The following is a 23,542-nucleotide window of genomic DNA, read 5'->3' as shown; positions in this document are numbered from 1 at the left end:
CCTGCAAAGTCCAAAAGGAAGCTTCAATCACCTGACTTTCAAGCTGTTACCAGAACATGACCGGTTTTAGTGACAGGTTGGTTTGGAGCATTAACCTTAAACTATATTAATTTTCCAGAATGGAGAGGCTTGCGAATGCGACTTAGAAAACTTCTTACTCATAGAATCCAATTTGTAAAAAAAAATGATGATTTTTTTCAGATGATTTTCATTTCATTTCATTTTTCAGATGATTCCTGACTTTGATCTACAAAAATACTAGTTTGCAACTTACAATTGTAAGTCACTACTGACATAGTGCTTTTAACTCGCTTGAGTCTGGAGTCTCAGGAAGACTGTTTTGGGAGTTGACGTGACAATACTGGTCCCCTTCATAACTGATCATAGGTATGTATTCAGTCGGATCCCAAGTTTTTGCAAGCCTCATGGGTCTCAACCTTCTTCCATCCTTTCTCTCCCGCTTAGAAAAACAGGAGTGCAGGAGCCTCGGAGCGGGTATTTAACAAAACACCTGCCCCACCCACCTCACAAACAATAACCTTCCATTCCAGAACTAAAGCTACTGTCAGAAAAGGACGCCGGGCGGTAGGGCCCTAGATGGTAACCCAGGTTATCAGAGGCGGACCTCAGAACCGAGGGGAGCTGTTTGTTCTCACCCAGTCCCAGAGTAGTGTCCAATTTCCCAAAAGGGAACCAAGATCTCCACCACGGAAACCCGAGCTCCCGAGCCGGAGCCGGGGGCTCTCCCTCCAGCAGATGGCTCCAGCCCGGGGTCTCCAGTCGCTTCCAGGCCTCTTCGGGAGACTCGGGCCTCCCAGATCCTCTCCCCGGAGCTCGCCGCTCCCCCAGCCCGGCTTCGCGCGGGCGCCCAGAGCCCCGCCGGCCCCACCTGCACCCGGCAGGCCCGTCACCAGGCAACAGTCGCCAGCCCCGGGGACCTTGGGAGGCCTACCCCGGGCGCGGGTCCTTCCCCATTCCTTTTCGCTGCTTGAGGAGCCCAAGCGAGAGCGCTGCCGGTGAAGGAGGTCGTTCCGTGCCCGTGGGGCGGGGGTAACTCACCTCTTCCCCTTCTCCCCCGGGAGGGGCGGTGCTGGGGCTCTTTTCCCCCGCCCCCCCAAACGCCTCCTGGCTGCTCCTGCTCAGCCCTGGCGCCTGGCCACTGCCGCCGGCTTACTCCATACCCTCTCACACTCGCGCGGCCTCAAAGGCTGGAACCGGAGGAGGGAAGGGGGAGGGGAGGGGAGGGACTGGGGAGGAAGAGTAAGGGAGGGGGAAGAAAACCGAAAGGCCAGCCAGCCCGGTCATGACGTCACTTCCTGCTTGTTCGGAAGGGGCGGGGCCTGGGCGTCTTCGGCCTCCGCCTCCCGAGAACGGGGTGGGGGCGGGGTTACGGGCCGGGGGAGGAGCCCGGCGGACGAGTTTATGGCGGTTCTTTTGACTCCGTGGTTCCGTAGCCTTGGCAGCCAGAGCCAGCCTCCCGGCCCAGGGCGGAGTGTGTCAAGTTTCGTAAGCCCTAGAGATGTTTTCTGCCGGAAAAGGAGGACAGGTACACCTTTGGATCCTAACCAAATGTGCACCGAAGTGGGGGGACGGCTGAGTGGAGCGGGCGCTTTGGACTTGGCGCCTCAGGCCTCTGGGGCCCGCCCCTTTCCTGGACCCGCCCCTTTCCCGGCCCACCTGCTCTCCCAGTCCGGCTGAGGACGGGCACTGGACCTTTTCAGAAGCTACTCTCCTTGGGGCGTCCTGGAAAGCGGTGCTTCTCAAACTTTAATACACACACAGATCATTTGGGAACTTTGTTAAAATGCAGTTTGGATTCAAGAGTAGGGTCTGATATTCTGCGTTTCTAATAAGTTCCCAGATGATGCCACTGCTGCTGGTCAGCGGGCTACACTTAGAACAAGGGGTTAAAAGTACTAGATGGCAAGTCCTTGAGCACGAGGACTATTTCTTTAACCTAGCCTACTTGTTTAATGACGCTTAGAGGGGCAGACGGAAAATACCCCTGTCTCCTCCTCTCATAGACTCCTAGCTTTATCCACCCCACCCTACCCTAACCCAGTCCCTACTCCCTCCTCAACCCCTCCCCGTTTCCACTCCTCGCCCTCCACGCCCTACTCCTGTCTATGCACTGTCCACAGTGTCTCGGGCCAATAGTTCAAGGACAGACAGACAGACAGCTTCTGTTACAGAAGGCATTTGAAGGTGATGGGCTTTTATTTCTGTCCTAAACATCAGACCATTATGTAAAGTTGGACATCCTGTTTCCAGTTATTCATAGTCAGAGGAAGAAAGAGCTTAAAATCTCAGATTCTAACAACAACGAAAATCTAGAAACAACATTCTAGATGTTTCAACGTATTCCCTTATCTTATTAAAAAATTTTTAATAAAAATTTACTGGGGTACAGGGGAATGAGCAGTGATTGCTAACTATGGGTTTCTTTTTTTTTAATTAATGTTTATTGAAGTATAGTTGCTTTCCAATGTTGTGTTAGTTTCTACTGTACAGCAAAATGAATCAGCTATACATATACATATATCCCCTCTTTTTTGGATTTCCTTCCCATTTAGGTCACCACAGTGCACTAAGTAGAGTTCCCTGTGCTATACAGTATACTCTCATTAGTTATCTATTTTATACATAGTATCAAGAGTGTATATGTGTGTATGGGTTTCTTTTTGAAGTGATAAAATGGTCTGGAATTAGATAATAGAGATAGCTGCACAGCTTTGTGAATGTACCTAAAAACCATTAAATTGTATGCTTTAAAAGGGTGAATTTTGTGGAATGTGAATTATATCTCAATTTTAAAATTTTACTGTCTACAATTAATTGAAAAAACTATGTATGTACATTATAAAAACTGGAAATATGTATTCTAAAAAGTGAGTATTCTTTCATTACACCTATTTCCTAAAGGTTACTTTGAGGTTTATCCTTCCAGACTTTTCTATTTACATATATTTGTATGTAGGTTGGGAATTCATTTTTATATAACTAGGATGATAGTATATAAATTGTTCTGCCCAACCTCATTGGTTTTTTGTTTTTACTACTTAATGAAATCCTTCCGTGCTATAAATGTCATTCTTCCTAATGGCTGCTTAATATCCTATCATAAGGCTATTCCATAATTTACTTAACTATTCCCCAGGCACTGGACATTTTCATTGTTTTCAGATTTTCATTATTCCTCACAAACTTTTATTTTTCAAGAAGAACAGCTGGCAGATAAATTGATTAGTTTTTTCAGCTCCTTGCCGTAGATTTCTTTCATGCAATGCTTGTCATTGTTCAAAAGGCAAAAAGAAGAAAGGAGGGCTTCCCTGGTGGCGCAGTGGTTGGGAGTCCGCCTGCCGATGCAGGGGACACGGGTTCGTGCCCCGGTCCGGGAAGATCCCACATGCCGCGGAGCGGCTGGGCCTGTGAGCCATGGCCGCTGAGGCTGCGCGTCCGGAGCCTGTGCTCCGCAGCGGGAGAGGCCACAACAGTGAGAGGCCCGCGTACCGCTAAAAAGGAAAAAGAAAAAAAAATTTTAAAAAAAAGAAGAAAGGAAAAGCAGAGTCTGGTGAAGCCACATCTCTGTAATAATCAAGACTCCAATGAGTGTGTGCATTCCTTTTAAATGTAGCCTGAAATAATATTCTTTAAGACTAAGTCTAGCTAGTTATTAAGCATGTAACATTAGGATGTATAAATTCACATAGTAGTGTATTTCATATCAGTAAAGCAAGTTCCTAGGTTTACTCTGATTTTATTGGCAGACAAACATGTGCAAACTTAGTAAACATATTATAGTTTACACAAGATGGGAAGAGAAGAAACTTAAGAAAGACATTGTTAGCAGATGTGCCATACAAAAGCATAAGTTTGCCAAAACAAAAAAACTTACATATTTTTGTGTAATCTAAATTTGTTAGAAACATATGTTTAATTTTTTTTTTTCAGGATGCTCTGGTCCTTTTCAAGCTACTCAGCTATGGGATGGTATTATTCACTCCCTTCAGACTCAAGTGGAAATAAAAAGAAGGAGGCATCATTTACGAACATACAAAGACTGTTGTGCTGGTTCTGATGCTGTTGATGTAGTACTAAGTCATCTTATGCAAAATATGTGCCTGAGTAGTAATGATATCTCTCGTCTTAAAGGAGTTCGTCTTTGTCAAGTTCTAATGAACCATAAAGTATTTGAACCAGTAGAAATGAAGCTACTCAAAGATGAAAAGGAATTGGAATTTGAGGATTCAAACAATAGTCTCTACAGGTTTCTAGGGAATAAATCATCTTATGTTTTTTGCAAAAGAAAGAAGGATTCTGAGACTGGGTTAAATGATGAAATAAAAGCAAAGGAATCTTTAAGGTTAGTGTTAACCAAGATACTGTAATATATTGTTTTTAGTTGCTGGCAGAACAGTCGTCATTGAACAAACCTTGAATATTATGCTTTCTGTTTTTTTCAGAAGTCAATAAAAGAAATAGCCATGTAAAAATTAATCTTTTCTGCATTTGCTCTAAAACTGTTATGGAGGACATGATCACATAAATATTTCAGAATTTGTACCAGGAAAAACTTTATCTCCTCTGATGAATTATATGCTTCCTAATTTTTGAAACATGACTTAGCCAAAGTAGCTAAAGCCAAAGTTATGGAAACGAAACTAGACCAGAAATTTTCTACTCTAAGCCATGATAACCTTAAAATTAACTTTTTTTTTCTGTTTATTTACAATCCTAACATCCTCTTCTCGTGATATTGTTATTTAATACATTTATTACTTGTATCTTTTATTGTAAGCTGCCTGACATCCTTTTTGGAAATAGGAAATGTATAAATAAGTTTTAATAAGTAAATTAAAATGCATATTTGAAATTTTGGTCCTGTGTGTAATGGAAAAATTTACATATTATTTCTTAACAGACCAGAAGGCAAAGTGATTTCAAATCCTCTAGCACAAGAGATTGGTGAGGAAAGAATTGAGGAACTTATTGATACAATGAGTGGGACTCTGGCTTTACCTCCAAACATCACAGTTGACAAACCTGTTCTTCCACTTTCAAAAGAAGGTAATTTCAGTTTTCATTATTTTTTTCCGAACTTTGTAAGAAGAGCTGACTTTTTTAAATAGAACTTACTTTTTGGAACAGTTTTAGGTTCACAGAAAAATTGAACAGAAAGTACAGAGAGTTCCCGTGTGCCCCCTGCCCCCCACACATACCCAGCCTCCCCCACTGTCAACATCCTGCACTGGAGTGGTTATTTGTTATAATCCATGGACCTACATTGATATATCATTATCACCCAAAGCCCACGATTTACATTAGTGTTCAGTCTTGGTGGTGTATATTATGTGGGTTTTGACAAATGTATGATGACTGTATCCACCATTATAGTATCATACAGAATAGTTTCACTGCCCTGAAAATGCTCTGTACTTCACCTGTTCCTCCTTCCCTCCCTGTTACCCTGCTGGCAACCACTGATCTTTTTTTTTTTTTTTTTTTTTTTTGTGGTACGCAGGCCTCTCACTGTTGTGGCCTCTACCGTTGCGGAGCACTCCAGACACGGGCCCAGCTGCTCCGCAGCATGTGGGATCCTCCTGGACCGGGGCACGAACCCATGTCCCCTGCATCGGCAGGCAGACTCTCAACCACTGTGCCACCAGGGAAGCCCACCACTGATCTTTTTACTGTCTCCAAGAACTGACTTTTCAAATACAATAGAAGTAGTGTGTTTGGCGTACTGACGCACTACTCCTCTCCCTGTAAGAGTTTCCTTCTACATAGTGATTGCATCAGACAAGACAGGTGAGGCAATGTAGATCCAATAACATTTAGTTTATTTTTTTACAATGACCATGATCAGATTAACTGGAGGTACTACAGTCCTTACTACCAGAAAAAAAACTTGCAAACTCATTACCAGTCCTTATTATTTATAATGCAAGACCATCTTCTTATGAGCATATCCTTTGCCCATTGTATAAGCTCCTCCCAAACATCTCCCTACTCTTTGCCTTTCAGAACAAACTAGCTAGGCTACCTATTGCTCTAATTCTCTTTACCATTTACTTCATCTACTTGTGGTTTTGTCCTTATAAGGCAACTTAACAGTTGAAAGAAGAGCCCCATACCCAGGGCAATTAGGAGGGTTGCATACACAATTCATTAACGGTTACATGCTTTACTGTGTGTGGTCAAACCATGATGGAAGTAAGACAAGCATGATTTGCACACTGGAGGAGCAAAGGTTATCAACAATAACTAGGATAAGTGTGATAAGGGAAATGCACGGTGCCGAAAGAAAGGGTGCAGAGTGAGAAAAGAAGAGGGATTAGAAGAAGACTCTGAGAAAGATTAATATTTAGAGGACAGGCTGAAGAAGAGGAGCCAACAAAAGTTCAGTTTTTACCTATTACAAATGAAAAAGAAAAATTTGTCTCATCATTTTCCCATGAGGATATAGGGTACCTCTAGAAATTTCTAACTAAAGATGGATATAATTGATCAGTAAAGATGCTCATAAAAGTAACTTTCATTTATTGGGCCTTTCTCTGGGCCAGGCAATTTCTTATGCATTTTATATTTATTCTCTGTAATTTAACAATAGCCCTGTAAAGTGAGGGGTAAAACTTCCTTTTTATAGTTCGGGAAACTGAGACTCAGAAAGATAAATAAATAAATAAGACATGGTAGGGAAGGAAAGTTGGCACTCTTACGTACTTTTTTAAACATTTTAATTTTTATCTTTGTTATACATGCACATAATGTAAATCATTCAAATAGTCCTACAGGTTTTGTTACCAAAAAATAATAATTCCCTACCCTTCCCCTCTCACCCATTTCCCCCTCTTCAGAGACAACCATTTACAATTTGTATAAATTGTAATTCATGTGTGTTGTAAATGTATCTCACGTCTCTAAATGTCATGCTTATACTGCTACTTCATGCTTTTTCAGTTTTAGGGACATCTAGTAATTTTCTACAAAGGAAAACAGGGTTTTAGGCCTGTTCCCTTTCTTGCATCTATCTCCCCAACTCTTTAAATGATACATATACTTTTATATACTCTTATGAGTAACATATTTAACAAAAAGATGTTAGGTGAGGGCTTCCCTGGTGGTGCAGTAGTTGAGAGTCTGCCTGCCGATGCAGGGGACACGGGTTCGTGCCCCGGTCCGGGAAGATCTCACATGCCGCGGAGCGGCTGGGCCCGTGAGCCCTGGCCACTGAGCCTGCGCGTCTGGAGCCTGTGCTTCGCAACGGGAGAGGCCACAACAGTGAGAGGCCCGTGTACCGCAAAAAAAAAAAGACGTTAGGTGAAAACAGGAATATCTTTAGTTTTAAGACTATTGTGTTTAGCCAGAGATTTTAAACAGTAAGTCACACAACAATAACTATTAGGTTTTGCTTTTTTAAAAAAGGAGTTTTTTGGTTTTTGGTTTTTTTGGCCACACTGTGTGTCTTGCAGGATCTTAGTTCCCCCACCAGGGATTGAACCCAGGCCACAGCAGTGAAAGCACTGAGTCCTAACCACTGGACCGCCAAGGAATTCCCTAAAAAAGGAGATTTTATGTTAAAAATTTTATGTTATTTTATGTTGAAACAAAAATCAGCCAGGTCTTAGAACCACTGCTTTACTTTAGGCTTAATTTAGTTTAGATGGTTTATTTTATAGACAAGGAAACTGAGACTCAGAGAAGTTAGATAATTTGCCAAGTTTCCACAGTTAACTAATGGCATCAAGATTCAGACCTAGATTTCCATACTTTTACCCAGTGTTTTATCATTATCGTTGCAACAAGGTGTTGTAAATTCTAAAATGGGTACAACTGAAGTTATGTTTAGTTGGTATGTTTGCTCTTTGTTGCAACTGAATGTGTCAGCCTTCAGAACAGAGAAACACAAAAAACTATTTTAGTTGTTCTCTCTAATAAAACATAGTTTTGAGAGAAGTAGTCTTTAATAAATTACTAATAGGAAATCTCTTTATGTTCAAAAGTCTTGAATCTGCTAGGGTAGGTTTTTTCTTTGTTTTTTGTTTTGTAAAAAGCCTTGCAAAAGAGAATTAACTTTAAAATTGGCTGGTTGTTCTTGTATTTAATGAGTTAAAAAAAGTTAACTTTTTTGGAATTTACGTTTTCATACCAAAACTTTTTGGAGAAAGTGCATTTGGAAGTGTCTCTAAACTCTAACAAATCAGGCATGAAAGGAGTTTTTGTTGTTGTTATTATCCACTGAAATCTGATTCTTCTGTGATCCTCAAGCACAAAAACAACCCCCTCAGATATAAAACTATCTGGTTTTATAAGATTAAATAATTAGCTGGCCAACAAGAAAATTTAAGCCACTTTCTATTTGGAAAAATATGGCTGGTTAAAGGTATGCAGTTGGCAACACACCTATATACATTTCAGCCAAGAAATAAAAGTATGGAGTTTCTCTTTTTTTTTGAGAAAGGTCATTTCTTAATTCCCAAAGAACTGAGAAACCAACTTCACTTGAATTGGTTGAAAAATCTGCCAGCAGTGGTAAAGCAATGCAGTCCCAGGACTGCAGGCTTTTTGCAAATTTGTATTTGTGAGACTAGTAGAGTTAAGGTGAACCACCTTTGCTGAGATTTATTTTTTACAGGTGTTTCTTACTGATAATATAATGACTAATATTTTTGAAATATATGTGCGTTGTTTTAGAAATGTGAGGGGTTCTAAAGGTGCAGAACCTCTCCCTCACCTCACCTCTGTGGGGTAGGTCTCAGGGGAATGCCAATATCAGCTGGAGCAATTCCACTATTAATCTGTTTTACCTGACTTCCAGAAGAATATGTTTGTTCAAAGGTTTCCTCAGCTGAGACAAAATTTGATTCCTACTGAACACACTGTACTTCTCCCACCAAAACATTTACACACTTAATGAAATTGCCTGTTTACTTGTCATTATTTCCCACTGGAGTGTGAGGTACTTAGACAGGGACAGTCCTTACCTTTTTCACTGTTGTATCCCTGTTGAGTGGCCCAGTGCTTAGCTCTTGGTAGATTACATTTAGTGGATGAATGGCTCACAGACAGCCTCCTCATTTTATAAATATTTCCTTTTTATTTATGCGTCTATACACATACACTCATATGTACATATATGTGCATATGTGCGTGTGCATGCACGTGTGTGTGTGTGTGTGTGTGTGTGTGTGTGTGTGTGTGTAGGCTATGCTAAACGCTGCTTGGATTGTATGCTTTTCAAATGTAGAGTCTATCCCCTTGGATCCCCTTCATTCAGCACAGTGATCATTGAGTATGAAGTGCTCCATTAAGATGACGGTGGTGGCTATATGTGTTGCTACAGTATCCTTCTTGAGTCTAATTTCCTCACACAGAGCTAGCTATTCTATTTATCAGCTCTGCACTTGGCTAGTATGTTCTAGACATGCACATTCCTCTGCTCCCTCACCTTCAGGTCTTTGCTCAAATATCATCTTCCCAATGATAATTCCCACACATCTTATTTAAAATTGCAATACTAACCCCCTAATGTAGTCTAATCTCCTTTTTTGCTTAATTTCTCTCCATAAAACTTACTATTAGCTGACACACCACATATTTCACTTTTTGTTTGTTTGTTTATTTATTGCCTGCCTCCCTCTCCCCACTAGAATATAAGTTCCATTAAGGCCAGGATTTTGCCTGCTTTGGTTACCACTATATCCCTGGAACCTAGAACAGTGCCTAATACAAAACAGGTCTCAATAAATATTTGTTGAGTAAATGAATGTTCTGTCTTGATGCTATTGCTAAGAATAGTCTTTTCTCCACTTTTGGATGTATTCATAATATATCTATTCATACTTCTTGGTGACTTGATAAAATTTGCCTTCATCCATTTCATATGTGGCTATCCTTACCTCCTTACATAGGGTGTGGCTGCTGAAGGGCCACTATTATTATATATGTATCTTTTTCTAGCACGTGGTTCAGTGCTGTGCCCAAAGGTTGGTATCGACAAATGTGGACTGATTGATTAGAGGCTACTTACGATCTCAAGTCTTTACTAAAAGATTGCTAATTTGATTTATTTTGGGCCAATAACTCAGAAGTAGTAAACTCAGATGCCTTTAGGAGCCAGGCAGATTGGAGAGCAGGTGAGTACTTCATTTTCAAACGTGTAGGAAAAATTGTTGTTTTGCTTGAAATGTAGGGCCCTCTTGGCTATTTTTCCTTTTCCCACTTAAAGAAGAGATGTAACTATAGGGAAATTAATTTCTACTGTAACAAAACCAACAGGACAATACCATGAAAATGGTAGCTGACACTCAACTTCACTGTTTGGGATACAGTAGGAAGTGGTGGGGTTTGTGGTGAGCTGGAAATGACATGCCAATGCAAATAAGGTAGCCACTAATTCATATCAGCTAACTTTGGTCAGGCATTAATTGAAGCCCAGTGTCATGAGATTTTAAGATTTTTTTTCTTACTTATTTATTTATTTTTGCTGCGTTGGGTCTTCATTGCTGCGCGTGGGCTTTCTCTAGTTGCGGCGAACGGGGGCCTACTCTTCCTTGTGCAGAGCACAGGCTCTAGGTGCGCAGGCTTCTCATTGTGGTGGCTTCTCTTGTTGCGTAGCACAGGCTCTAGGTGCGCGGGCTTCAGTAATTGTGGCACATGGGCTCAGTAGTTGTGGTTCACAGGCACTAGAGCACAGGCTTCAGTAGTTGCGGCACACGGGCTTAGTTGCTCCGCGGCATGTGGTATCTTCTCGGACCAGGGCGCGAACCCGTGTCTCCTGCACTGGCAGGTGGATTCTTAACCACTGTGCCACCAGGGAAGCCCTCTTAAGATATTTTTAGAGAAGCTTGAAACCCGGAATTTTATCTCCCTTTTTTTTTTTTTTTTACGGTACGCAGGCCACTCACTGTTGTGGCCTATCCCGTTGCAGAGCACAGGCTCCGGACGCGCAGGCTCAGCGGCTATGGCTCACGGGCCTAGCTGCCCCACAGCATGTGGGATCTTCCCGGACCGGGGCACGAACCCATGTCCCCTGCATCGGTAGGCGGACTCTCAACCACTGCGCCACCAGGGAAGCCTGAAATCTCCCAGTTTTATACAAGTTAATTCTATTCAAAATACTTTATAACCAAACAAGTCATGACTATGGTCCAAATTTAATACGTAGGCTACTGGCAGTAAAGCTCCACGAGAGATTTACTGTAGCTGTTGCTTTTTTTTGCGGTACGCGGGCCTCTCACCGCTGCGGCCTCTCCCGCTGCGGAGCACAGGCTCCGGACGCGCAGGCTCAGCAGCCGTGGCCCACGGGCCCAGCCGCTCCGCGGCACGCGGGATCCTCCCGGACCGGGGCACGAACCTGCGTCCCCTGCATCGGCAGGCGGACTCTCAACCACTGCTCCACCAGGGAAGCCCAGCTGTTGCTTTTGTAATTTTGTTTCATTTAAAGGAAAAACAAAATATTAATGATGATCTGATAATTAGGATAATGAAAAACTTTATTAACCCTTAACATAAATGACCAGAAACCCAAGTTAAAATTAACCTAATACTGTATTTTTATTTAAAAGCAATTTAACTACATTTATCTCTGCTTTGAATAAAATTAGAAATAATTAATAATCTCATTCTCTCCAATCATCAAAATAATTTATAAGCAGGACCAGTAGTTTTTTTTTAATATCTGGAATTAACCTATTGATCACCTTAAAAGCTAGATAATATCACTTTATAATTAACATAGCCAGAAAATAAAATCAATATGGCTCATAACCCTGATGTCTATTTAAAGGTCAATCTTGAAAAGAGAAATTGTAATTTAGCAAATTTAAATTATCCTAACAAATTAATCCATTATATTATTAGCTTTTCTGTTGTATTACTAGAAATGGAAGAATTCTATGATACTGGTTGAATATGTATATGTTATTTATTAGTATGATAGTTATATTATTTTTCTTTCTAAGCTGTGGAAGATGTTTGGAAACAACAAACATTGCTACGTATTCTTCAACTATTCACATTCCATTCTTAGAAAATATTTTGGAGCCTCCAGTTAAAACACAAAATCTCCAATTAAGTAAAGAGGAAGATCTTGTTATCTCAAACACTTGCCTCGACAGAGAGGTTATTCCAAGCTTATGTCTACTTGAGTGAGTGACCATTTTTATTGTCAATTTATAACTAAAATGTTCTTTCACATATTTTGCCCTTGGTATTTTAAGGTGTGAGAACATATTCATATGTATGAGCAGACATCATCATTGATTTAAAAATTAATCACTGTGAATTTTCATTTGATCTAAAATAGAAAGACACTGGTTATGACCTGTGAGAAGATTATTGGAAATCTGAGTGGTTTCATTCATATGAGTTGCCATGATTTGTCAATCATTCTTTCCCTGCACCAGCCCTGAGTGTTTTTTCAAAGTTCTATTATTTCCATTTTATAACCATAAAATAAAAACCATCATGGTTTCTACCAGTTTATTTAGTCCTGCTTTAAGAGAATCCTCAGTCTAGTAGGGGAGACATTCATGAAACAAAACATTACAGTCCAATGAAATAAGCCCTATCATAAATCAGTTGCTAGGAACCATAAATATAAGACCGGGTACTGTTGAGATTCCAGCAAAGAGAACTGATATGATGCTTTCTGCCACATGGGCCAAACAAGAAAAGAACATCAGACTCCAAACCTGAGAACCAGAAAGCTTCAGATCCTACAAAGAGCTTGATGATCAGAGACCTGTGAACCCACTTAGATCGTCAACCATTGTCCTGTTTGCACATGACATGTTTGCTCCTAATTCAACAGGCTGAGAAAGACCTAGCAAATGAGTCTTCCCCAGCCCCTGAGTCAGGGAGAATATAGGGACACCAGCAAAGAAACAGGATTTCTTTAGATGCCTCTGCAGGAAACAGACAGCAGCTAGTCAGCCTTTATGAGCTTCCAAGTGGAAAGTGTAGGTTATCTGCAAGAGAAATGCAATCCAACTGTCATTAATTTTTTCATCTGCAACACTAGGAGCTAGAAGATAAGTCACACATGTTAGGCAATATGTTCCATTCAACAGGGGTTGGTGTGGGTGGGGAGAAAAAAGGAAATGGAACGGGAAAGAGAATAGGAGGGAAGAAGGAAAGATATTTGAGGATCACCGAGAATTCATAGAATATATCACTCAGGAACCCCCTCCTAGGAAAATATTTGAGGAAAGATTTTAATCTGACTACAAAGAAATAACCAGAACCCCAAGATGGAGACAGATGAAGAGGAAAGGAAATATTGGTAGGCAATGAACTTTGGTCTGTGCGCTCTCACTATTTTCTCTTCTCCCTAATTTTGTACCCACATATGTGCATGCATACAAACACACATGTACACACAACATATTCGAAGTTGATATGGTAAGGCTGTGTGAGAATGTACAAAATATAAGTGCTAAATAAGATATCAAAAAAAGAAGGACGTAGTATTAAGGGAAATTATAATAAATACTAACCTATCTCAGCAAAACCTGGGGGTGGGGAAGGTGGAGGAGAAGGGGGAATTAAGGCCTTCCAAAATCATCACTGAAGGGAGGGAGGAGTGAAAGGATCCTAAGTTGCTTATCTTATTGAGGTCAGGAGATAAAAAAGGGGAAAACAGTGTGTGGTGGGATAAACGGTGCATCTTAATGGGGGAAATATTTGGTATCTTATTTTCAAATAGTGATAGAACCATATGCACCTAATGATCAGAGTGGGAAAGGGGAGAGGAAACACCAGTGGAATGGAACAGTACAGATGAACTCCTCTGAACAAAATTTAACAAAGTTAGAAACAAATAATGAAAAGGTGGCCCACAAATATTTTAATTCCTTGAAAGTAAAGGTACAGAAAGTTGTGGTGGTATTTGGTGAGGAGAAAAGCTATTCCCTCTCATTTACTCCTTCAGTCATCCAGCAAAAATTATTAAAAAGATTCTCAAAACTAGTTTCTTCTTTAGATTTGGTTAATTATAAACTAGATTTTATTGTTTTATCAAACAATGTTTTAGGCAGTTAAATGGAAACGTTAACCATTAATTTATTTTATTTTGTTTTTTACCTCCAGGATTGATAACTGGCTTAATTCAGCAATTGAATGCTTGGAATATTTCCCTGACCAGTTAATAGTTACTGTCAGCGAGCAGTTAGTTCAAAACAGAAATGAAGAGACAAGATTGAATACACAGAAGAAGTTACTCTTTGATGTCATAGTAAAATATTATAATCAAGAGAGAGATTGCTTATTAACTGATGAGTACTTTGATATTCATTCAGGAATTATTGAACTTTTAGGTAAGAGATGTTTAAACTTCAGTTTTTTTGCATAATCTTTTTTAATAATACAAGTTGCAGAAGATTTTATGTATTATATGAGTATTACATTTTAATATTTTTCTTCTATGATGTCAAAGTACTTCATAGAGTCTTTTTTCAATTCACTTGGCCTGCCATGTAAATTGTACTATCAAATGTAATACTGTAGTATAGCAATTAGATCTAAGGTAATTCTATCACAGGGACATTCTAAGAAAAATTTTGATATAGTACTAGAGGATTAAAGAACTGAGGTATCTGGAAATATTGTATTAATTTGATGACCTTTTAGCAAAATAAAAATTGAGTGACACATCATGTCTCTTTTTTAGCTTTGTAGGTGGCCATATAATTTCATGTTAAAAACAAACTGCTGTTTGACAATGCTGGATATAATTATGCAGGTGTTTGGCATATTATGTAGATAATTTCCTGTGTGTTTGAAATATTTCCTAATAAAAACTTTCAAGTGTAAAAAAGAATCTGCAAACCAAACACAGTATCATAGCATTTTAATTGACTGCTACATACTATAATCTCTGGGGTTTTTTTGTCCCTTGCTTTGTCTTCTTTGTAACCCATGTAACAGAAAATGAGAAAAGATCAGAAGCACTTGAAGCAACACAACTATATCTAAGATTGTTGTTGCCCAACGTTAGAGAAGAATTACGACAGCTACTCACTTTTATGGCAACTGCATCAGAACCCAATGCCTACAAATTACAAAAACAGGTGAAAAAAATTGCAATAACAGTTTTACAATCTTCTGCTATTCTTTTTTAATAAAAATGATTCAAGTTAATGTTACTCTTTCTGTTTACAGTTTGATAACAAAACGGTGGTCCTGAAAACTCTTGCCAAAGCAGTTTTGCAATCCAAATCGTTATTAAGAGTACAGGCAGAAAAACTAGTCTTGTTTCTACTGGAGTTCCACTCTGAGCTCTTCAAGGTATCTGGCATTTTGCCTAGGCACATTTATTACTAAGCTACTTGTGTCAGACAAAAGGCAAATCATTCACTTAATAAATAATTTACTGTAACCTATAATGTGCAAAGTTTGAAGGAATGCTCTTTCCCCACACCCAGTAAAGAGAAGAAAGCAGAATTAAAACAGTGTTGATATTTGCAAGTATATTGATTAATTTCTTCAAGTTATTTCTCTGTGCCAGACACTGTTTTAGGTGCTTGGAATACATTAGCAAACAAAACACAAGAATGCAGGCCCTTGAGAAGCTTATATCCAAGTGAGGGACAGAGACAGTAAGAAGAAATACAATAAATCATCGTCCTATAGTTTGCTAGAAGGCAACAGAAATAAATAAATAAATGCAATAGAAAAAAAAAGAGCAGTTTAAGGGGATTTTGGGGTGCCAGGGTGGGGGTTAATAGGAGCTTACAGTATTAAACAGCATGGCCAAGGTTGGGCTCACTGAGAAAATGAGATTTGAGCAGAGACTGGAAGGGGGAGGAGTGAACCAAATGGCCGTGAGAGTGGAGGTAAGTGGTTTGAGGCAGAGAAAATTGTTCCTAGAGCAGAGGCCTTGAAGGTGATGCATGCCTGGGTGCTGAGGAACAGCAAGGAAATAGTGAGCAGGTGGGACAGTATTGTGAGGTGAGGTGAGAGATATGGGGGCCCATGTTGGCCATTGGAGAGATTTTGCTTCTCCTTGGAATAAAATGGGGAATCATGAAAGGTTTTGATCACAATGGTGGCCTCATTTGACTGATATTTATGAAAATAACTGGATTTTGTGTTGAAAACAGACTATAGAGGGGCAAAGGTAGAAGCAGGAGAACCTTTTAGGAAGCTGTTGTAATAATCTGAGCAAGAGATATGGTGACTTGAAACAGAGGAGTAGCAAATAAGTTAGTAAGACATTGTCAGATTGTTGATATATTTTGAAATGTCTTAGAAAACGATTATTTTTAGCCTCACTAGTATATTTTAATACCAGACAGTGTTACTTTTAGTGGCATTATTTCTCCAAAGCCTGTATAAAGAATTGTTCCCTTCTTAATTTTTTTGTGTAAAAAATTTCTCATGTCATTAGAAACATATTGGTTTGAATTTTGTAACAGTTCTCTCAATATTAACTGAAGTTACTTTTCCATTATTTTAGAGAAAAAGTTGGTACTAAGTGTATACAGTAGAAGCACTCCCCCATTTATGAATTTTGAATGAAATGTATTCTAAAAGCTCATTTAAAAGTCACTTGTTAAGACCCGTATATATGCTGTCTACAAGAGGCCCACTTCAGAACTAGGGACACATACAGACTGAAAGTGAGGGGATGGAAAAAGATACTCCATGCAAATGGAAATCAAAAGAAAGCTGGAGTAGCAATTCTCATATCACACAAAATAGACTTTAAAATAAAGACTATTACAAGAGACAAAGAAGGACACTACATAATGATCAAGGGATCAATCCAAGAAGAAGATATAACAATTGTAAATATTTATGCACCCAATGTAGCAGCACCTCAATACATAAAGCAAATGCTAACAGCCATAAAAGGGGAAACCGACAGTAACACAACCATAGTAGGGGATGTTAACACCCCACTTTCACCAATGGACATATCATCCAAAATGAAAATAAATAAGGAAACACAGCTTTAAATGATACATTAAACAAAATGGACTTAATTGATATTTATAGGACATTCCATCCCAAAACAACAGAATACACTTTCTTCTCAAGCACTCATGGAACATTCTCCAGGATAGATCATATCTTGGGTCACAAATCAAGGCTTGGTAAATTTAAGAAAATTGAAATAGTATCAAGTATCTTTTCCAACCACAACACAATGAGACTATATATCAATTACAGGGAAAAAATCTGTAAAAAATACAAACACACGGAGAATAAACAATACACTACTAAATAACCAATACATCACTGAAGAAATCAAAGAGGAAATCAAAAAATACCTAGAAACAAAGGACAGTGAAAACACAGTGACCCAAAACCTCTGGGATGCAGCAACAGCCGCTCTAAGAGGGAAGTTTATAGCAATACAATCCTACCTCAAGAAACAAGAAAAATCTCAAATAAACAACCTAACCTTACACTGAAAGCAATTAGAGAAAGAAGAACAAAAAAACCCCAAAGTCAGCAGAAAGAAAGAAATCATAAAGATCAGATCAGAAATAAATGAAAAAGAAATGAAAGAAATGATAGCAAAGATCAGTAAACTTAAAGCTAGTTCTTTGAGAAGATAAACAAAATTGATAAAACATTAGCCAGACTCATCAAGAAAAAAAGGGAGAAGACTCAAATCAATAGAATTAGAAATGAAAAAGGAGAAGTAACAACTGACACTGCAGAAATACAAAGGATCATGAGAGATTACGACAAGAAGCTCTATGCCAATAAAATGGACAACCTGGAAGAAATGGACAAATTCTTAGGAAAGCACAACCTTCTGAGAGTGAACCAGGAAGAAGTAGAAAATATAAACAGACCAATCACAGGCACTGAAATTGAGACTGTGATTAAAAATCTTCCAACAAACAGAAGTCCAGGATCAGATGGCTTCACAGGCAAATTCTATCAAACAAACATTTAAAGAAGAGCTAACACCCATCCTTCTCAAACTCTTCCAAAACATTGCAGATGAAGGAACATTCCCAAACTCATTCTATGAGGCCACCATCACCCTGATACCAAAACCAGACAAAGATGTCACAAAAAAAGAAAACTACAGGCCAGTATCACTGATGAACATAGATGCAAAAATCCTCAACAAAATACTAGCAAACAGAAGCCAATGGCACATGAAAAGGGTCATACACCATGGTCAAGTGGGGTTTATCCCAGAAATGCAAGGATACTTCAATATATGCAAATCAATCAATGTGATACACCATATTAACAAATTGAAGAAGAAAAACCATATGATCATCTCAATAGATGCAGAAAAAGCTTTTGACAATATTCAACACCCATTTATGATAAAAACCCTCCAGAAAGGGGGCATAGAGGGAACTTACCTCAACATAATAAAAGCCATATATGACAAACCCACAGCCAACATCGTTCTCAATGGTGAAAAACTGAAACCATTTCCACTAAGATCAGGAACAAGACAAGGTTGCCCACTCTCACCACTATTATTCAACATAGTTTAGGAAGTTTTAGCCACAGCAATCAGAGAAGAAAAAGAAATAAAAGGAATACAAATCAGAAAAGAAGAAGTAAAGCTATCACTGTTTGCAGATGACATGATACTATACATACAGAATCCTAAAGATGCTACCAGAAAACTACTAGAGCTAATGAATGAATTTGGTAAAGTAACCAGATACAAAATTAATGCACAGAAATCTCTTGCATTCGTATACACTAATGATGAAAAATCTGAAAGAGAAATTAAGGAAACACTCCCATTTACCATTGCAACAAAAAGAATAAAATACCTGGGAATAAACCTACCTAAGGAGACAAAAGACCTATATGCAGAAAAGTGTAAGACACTGTTGAAAGAAATTAAGGATGATACAAACAGATGGAGATATATACTATGTTCTTGGATTGGAAAAATCAACATTGTGAAAATGACTCTACTACCCAAAGCAATCTACAGATTCATTGCAATCCCTATCTAACTACCAATGGCATTTTTCACAGAACTAGAATAAAAAATTTCACAATTTGTATGGAAACACAAAAGACCCCAAATAGCCAAAGCAAACTTGAGAAAGAAAAACAGAGCTGGAGGAATCAGGCTCCCAGACTTCAGACTATACTACAAAGCTACAGTAATCAAGACAGTATAGTACTGGCACAAAAACAGAAATATAGATCCATGGAACAGGATAGAAAGCCCAGAGATAAACCCACACACATATGGTCAACTAATCTATGACAAATGTACAGTGGAGAAAGGACAGCCTCTTCAATAAGTGGTGTTGGGAAAACTGGACAGCTACATGTAAAAGAATGAAATTAGAACACTCCCTAACACCATACACAAAAATAAACTCAAAATGGATTAAAGACCTAAGTGTAAGACCGGACACTATAAAACTCTTAGAGGAAAACATAGGCAGAACACCCTATGACATAAGTCACAGCAAGATCCTTTTTGACCCACCTCTTAGAGAAATGGAAATAAAAACAAAAATAAACAAATGGGACCTAATGAAATTTAAAAGCTTTTGCACAGCAAAGGAAACCATAAACAAGACCAAAAGACAGCCCTCAGAATGGGAGAAAATATTTGCCAACGAAGCAACTGACAAAGGAGTAATCTTCAAAATATACAAGCAGCTTATGCAGCTCAATATCAAAAAAACAAGCAACCCAATCCAAAAATGGGTAGAAGACCTAAATAGACATTTCTCCAAAGAAGACATACAGATGGCCAAGAAACACATGAAAGGGTGCTCAACATCACTAATCATTACAGAAATGCAAATCAAAACTACAATGAGGTATCACCTCACACCAGTCAGAATGGCCATCATCAAAAAATCTAGAAACAATAAATGCTGGAGAGGGTGTGGAGAAAAGGGAACCCTCTTGCACTGTTGGTGGGAATGTAAATTGATACAGCCACTCTGGAGAACTGTATGGAGGTTCCTTTAAAAACTAAAAATAGAACTACCACAGGATGCAGCAATCCCACTACTGGGCATATACCCTGAGAAAACCATGATTCAAAAAGAGTCATGTACCACAATATTCATTGCAGCTCTATTTACAATAGCCAGGACATGGAAGCAACCTAAGTGTCCATCAACAGATGAATGGGTAAAGAAGATATGGCACATATATACAATGGAATATTACTCAGCCATAAAAAGAAACGAAATTGAGTTATTTGTAGTGAGGTGGATGGACCTAGAGTCTGTCATACAGAGTGAAGTAAGTCAGAAAGAGAAAAACAAATACCTTATGCTTACACATATACATGGAATCTTAAAAAAAAAAAGGTTCTGAAGAACCTAGGGGCAGGACAGGAATTAATACGCAGACATAGAGAATGGACTTGAGGATATGGGGGGGGAAGGGTAAGCTGGGACGAAGTGAGAGAGTGGCATGGACATATATACACTACCAAATGTAAAACAGAATCTAGTGGGAAGCAGCCGCATAGCACAGGGAGATCAGCTCGGTGCTTTGTGATCACCTAGAGGGGTGGGAGGGAGATGCAAGAGGGAGGAGATATGGTGATATATGTATACGTATAGCTGATTACCTTTGTTATACAGTAGACACTAATACACCATTATAAAGCAGTTATACTCCAATAAAGATGTTAAAAAAAAGTTGTTAGTCTGCACCTAGTTTTTCATCAAAAAATATAATAAATGAGATTAGGGCCCAGGTTACATAAATGTTTAATTCTACAGTCACTAAACCAAAATTCATGTTTATAGCTTATTTGTGAAATGGGTCCCAGATTCCAACCAGGAATTTAGAATGAACGTTTTCTCTACCCTCCTCTTCCTTACCACTTAGCCTCTCCACTTTCTTCTTTCTCACCCTGCTTCCTCCTCTAGGCAAATGAATTCTCCTCTTTCCTACATATGGTTGAGAAGTTAGAAAGGATTTTTTCATTTTTTACTTCCCCTCATGTCAGAACTAGCAGTGCCGTAAAGAAACATACTGGTTCAAATATTGTGGCAGGACACAAAGGGAGAAAAGGAACTTGATGTGGGCTGGAGGAAGTGGGGGTATGGGATTCAGGAAGCAGGGAGAAGTGGCTCCGATGACTGGTTTCTGGAGATTAGGGAATGAAGTATTTCAGGGAGATTGAGATGTGGGTATTTATAATAGGGGATCTTGAGCATGCCTAGCTTTTTCCTGTTACAGGGCTTTACCTGTGTTGTCTACTGTATGTCTGGAACATTTTCTCCCAAGTATTTTTATGGCTCACTCCTTCACATCATTTCAGGCCTCTGCTCAAAATGATACCCTCTCAGTAAGACAAAAGCCTTCTCTTACTGAGATAGCTACCCCTCTTCTTCATTCTAGCTTCTTATCCTGCTTTATGCTCTCTTAATGGCACTTATCATTACCTGAAACTATATTATGTATTTGCTGATTTTTTGAAATTGTCTTTCTCTCATATGAGAATGTAAATTCTGTGAGTTCAGACTAGATCTGCTTGTTCATCTCCTTGAACTGTCCTGGAACGTAGAAATCATTCACTAAATTTTTGTTGAATGACAGAATGAATTAATGGGGATGGCTTCATGTTTGTAAATTTTCAGGACAATAGAAGTTAATGGAAAGTACCCTGGGGCTCAAGATGAAGGAGCTATGTGGATATGAGGTTCAACATTGGTAGGTCTAGGGGGTGCCCTCTGTAACAATATTAGCTGAGGAATTATTTCCCCCAGATACATGTTATAATCTGGGATTTCTTTTGTATAACCAAAACTGGAAGAGGAGTATTTATCCATTTTAAGAGAATGAAATTATTATGTATTTTAGAGCTACTATTTACATATGGATCATGTAAATACAATGTAAGATTATTTAGACCAGTGCTGTTATGGAAGTACAAATAGTTTTTATTATTATAAGAGAACACTGCACTAATGATTGGTTAATCTAGTTTCAGATATACTACATATGTGGGAGTAGAATATAGAATTTTAAGAATTCTAAAAAAGAATTTCAAGTATTTATACCCTTTATAATTCAGAGGCCTTCTGCTGCTACCCGCCCCCTCTCCCCATCTGCAATCCTCTTCCCCTATGCATTGGTCAAAAATATTGAGGGTTTTTTTTTCTATATTGGATTACTGGCTAGAAAAAAATGCATATTAAAAATTTGAAAATATCTGTTTTTATGTAGACACCGGTTACTTTATTGGATCTGGTTAGTAAGAAACTTAAGAAGCTTCTACATGGAGAAGATCCAGATGCTATATCAGGTATTGATTCAGTCTTATTCTTTCTTTATCATTAAGTGACTGTTATAGCCACATAAGTTGGAAAGGAGCCAAGGGTGAGTATGTAATAAATATATAATGCTATAAAAGGTGGTTACATTAAGGTTATTTTTTAATATCTCCAGAGCAAGTTCTTCTCTAGTTGTTTCTGGAAGCTCTTTGTTTGATTACCTTTCTTCTAAAAGGGTAAACACTTACTATATCTCATGCTGCTCCCAGGTCTCACCTTCCCCTCATTTATTACCCACCTGCCTGCTTCCTTGCTCCTGTGCACACTGTTTTTCTTTCTCCTGTTTTTCATTCTCTCTCTTTCCCTCCTCTTTTCTAGGAAATGACAAAGTTTTTATAGAGAAGGAGCTTAGACACTTGCCCCTACCCAGTTGAAAAGGCTTCATGATTCTTTTTTACTCCATGTCTTTTGGCAATTGATCTGATTCCTTACTTTTTAATTTCTTTAAACCATAAAATATCTAAAAGTCACATTTCCTAAGATTGTCATGTGAGAGACAAAATAAAGTAATAGGTATAACTTTGGGTGCTAGGGCCAAATTGCCTGGGCAAATTAACTTCTTTGTGCCTCACCTTCCTCATCTCCAAAATGAGAATAATAGTATCTACCTTGTAGTTGTTAAATATTTAGTATTTATATTAATAATATAACATTGGAGGCTTCCCTGGTGGCACAGTAGTTAAGGATCCACCTGCAAATGCAGGGGACATGGGTTTGAGCCCTGGCCCGGGAAGATCCCATATGCCATGGAGCAACTAAGCCCATGCGCCACAGCTACTGAGCCTGCACTCTAGAGCCCGCGAGCCGCGACTACTGAAGCCATGTACCTAGAGCCCGTGCTCCGCAACAAGAGAAGCCACCGCAATGAGAAGCCCGTGCACCACAACAAAGAGTAGCCCCTGCTCGCCGCAACTAGAGAAAGCCCGTACGCAGCAACAAAGATCCAACTCAGCCAAAAATAAATAAATAAATTTATATATAAAAAATAAACACAAAATGAGAGAATACGGTGAATTTCATAATTTTAAAAATAATATAGTTATAAATCATAGATACTATATTTAAATTGTATTATTTAAATATTAAGTACTAATGATGTTTAATATTAATTGACACTAATATTAAATCCTACTCTGTGTCAGACTGTGCTGAGCACTAACATGCATTTATGAAATTATTCTACACAATAACCTATTATGTAGGCATTATTATTACCCCATTCTATAGGTAAGAACTGAAACTTAGATTAAGTAACTTGACCAACTAGAAATGTAGGTAAC

General features: G+C 38.8%; 2 protein-coding genes across 4 annotated transcripts in view; one reads left to right on the top strand and one right to left on the bottom strand.

Annotated features, from left to right (window-relative positions):
- SCYL2 (SCY1 like pseudokinase 2) overlaps positions 1 to 1,318 on the bottom strand; it is a 59,471-nt gene extending 58,153 nt beyond the window's left edge. Inside the window, exon 1 of one of the 3 annotated variants that reach the window (XM_029206040.1) lies at positions 1,060 to 1,318. The gene's annotated coding sequence lies outside the window, so the exon portion shown is untranslated. Of the gene's footprint in view, positions 1 to 952; positions 1,026 to 1,059 lie in introns of those variants that run through there. The other 2 variants (XM_029206042.1, XM_029206041.1) reach the window with 2 other exon arrangements.
- Positions 598 to 22,636, top strand: DEPDC4 (DEP domain containing 4). The gene is given in 12 exon segments (XM_029206728.1): positions 598 to 1,016; positions 1,332 to 1,546; positions 4,153 to 4,363; positions 4,922 to 5,076; positions 5,773 to 5,808; positions 11,973 to 12,008; positions 12,011 to 12,149; positions 14,092 to 14,318; positions 14,929 to 15,071; positions 15,163 to 15,288; positions 22,156 to 22,234; positions 22,581 to 22,636. Coding segments are annotated over 12 exon segments (1,842 nt in total).
- Positions 22,637 to 23,542: the final 906 nt, after the last annotated feature.

This window comes from Monodon monoceros, unplaced genomic scaffold (genome assembly GCF_005190385.1).
Source record: "Monodon monoceros isolate NGI ecotype Baffin Bay Population unplaced genomic scaffold, NGI_Narwhal_1 Super_Scaffold_6, whole genome shotgun sequence".
In the NCBI taxonomy this organism is placed as follows: domain Eukaryota; kingdom Metazoa; phylum Chordata; class Mammalia; order Artiodactyla; family Monodontidae; genus Monodon; species Monodon monoceros.
Note: the sequence above shows the minus strand (reverse complement) of the source record. Positions and strands in the feature narration are given on the sequence as shown.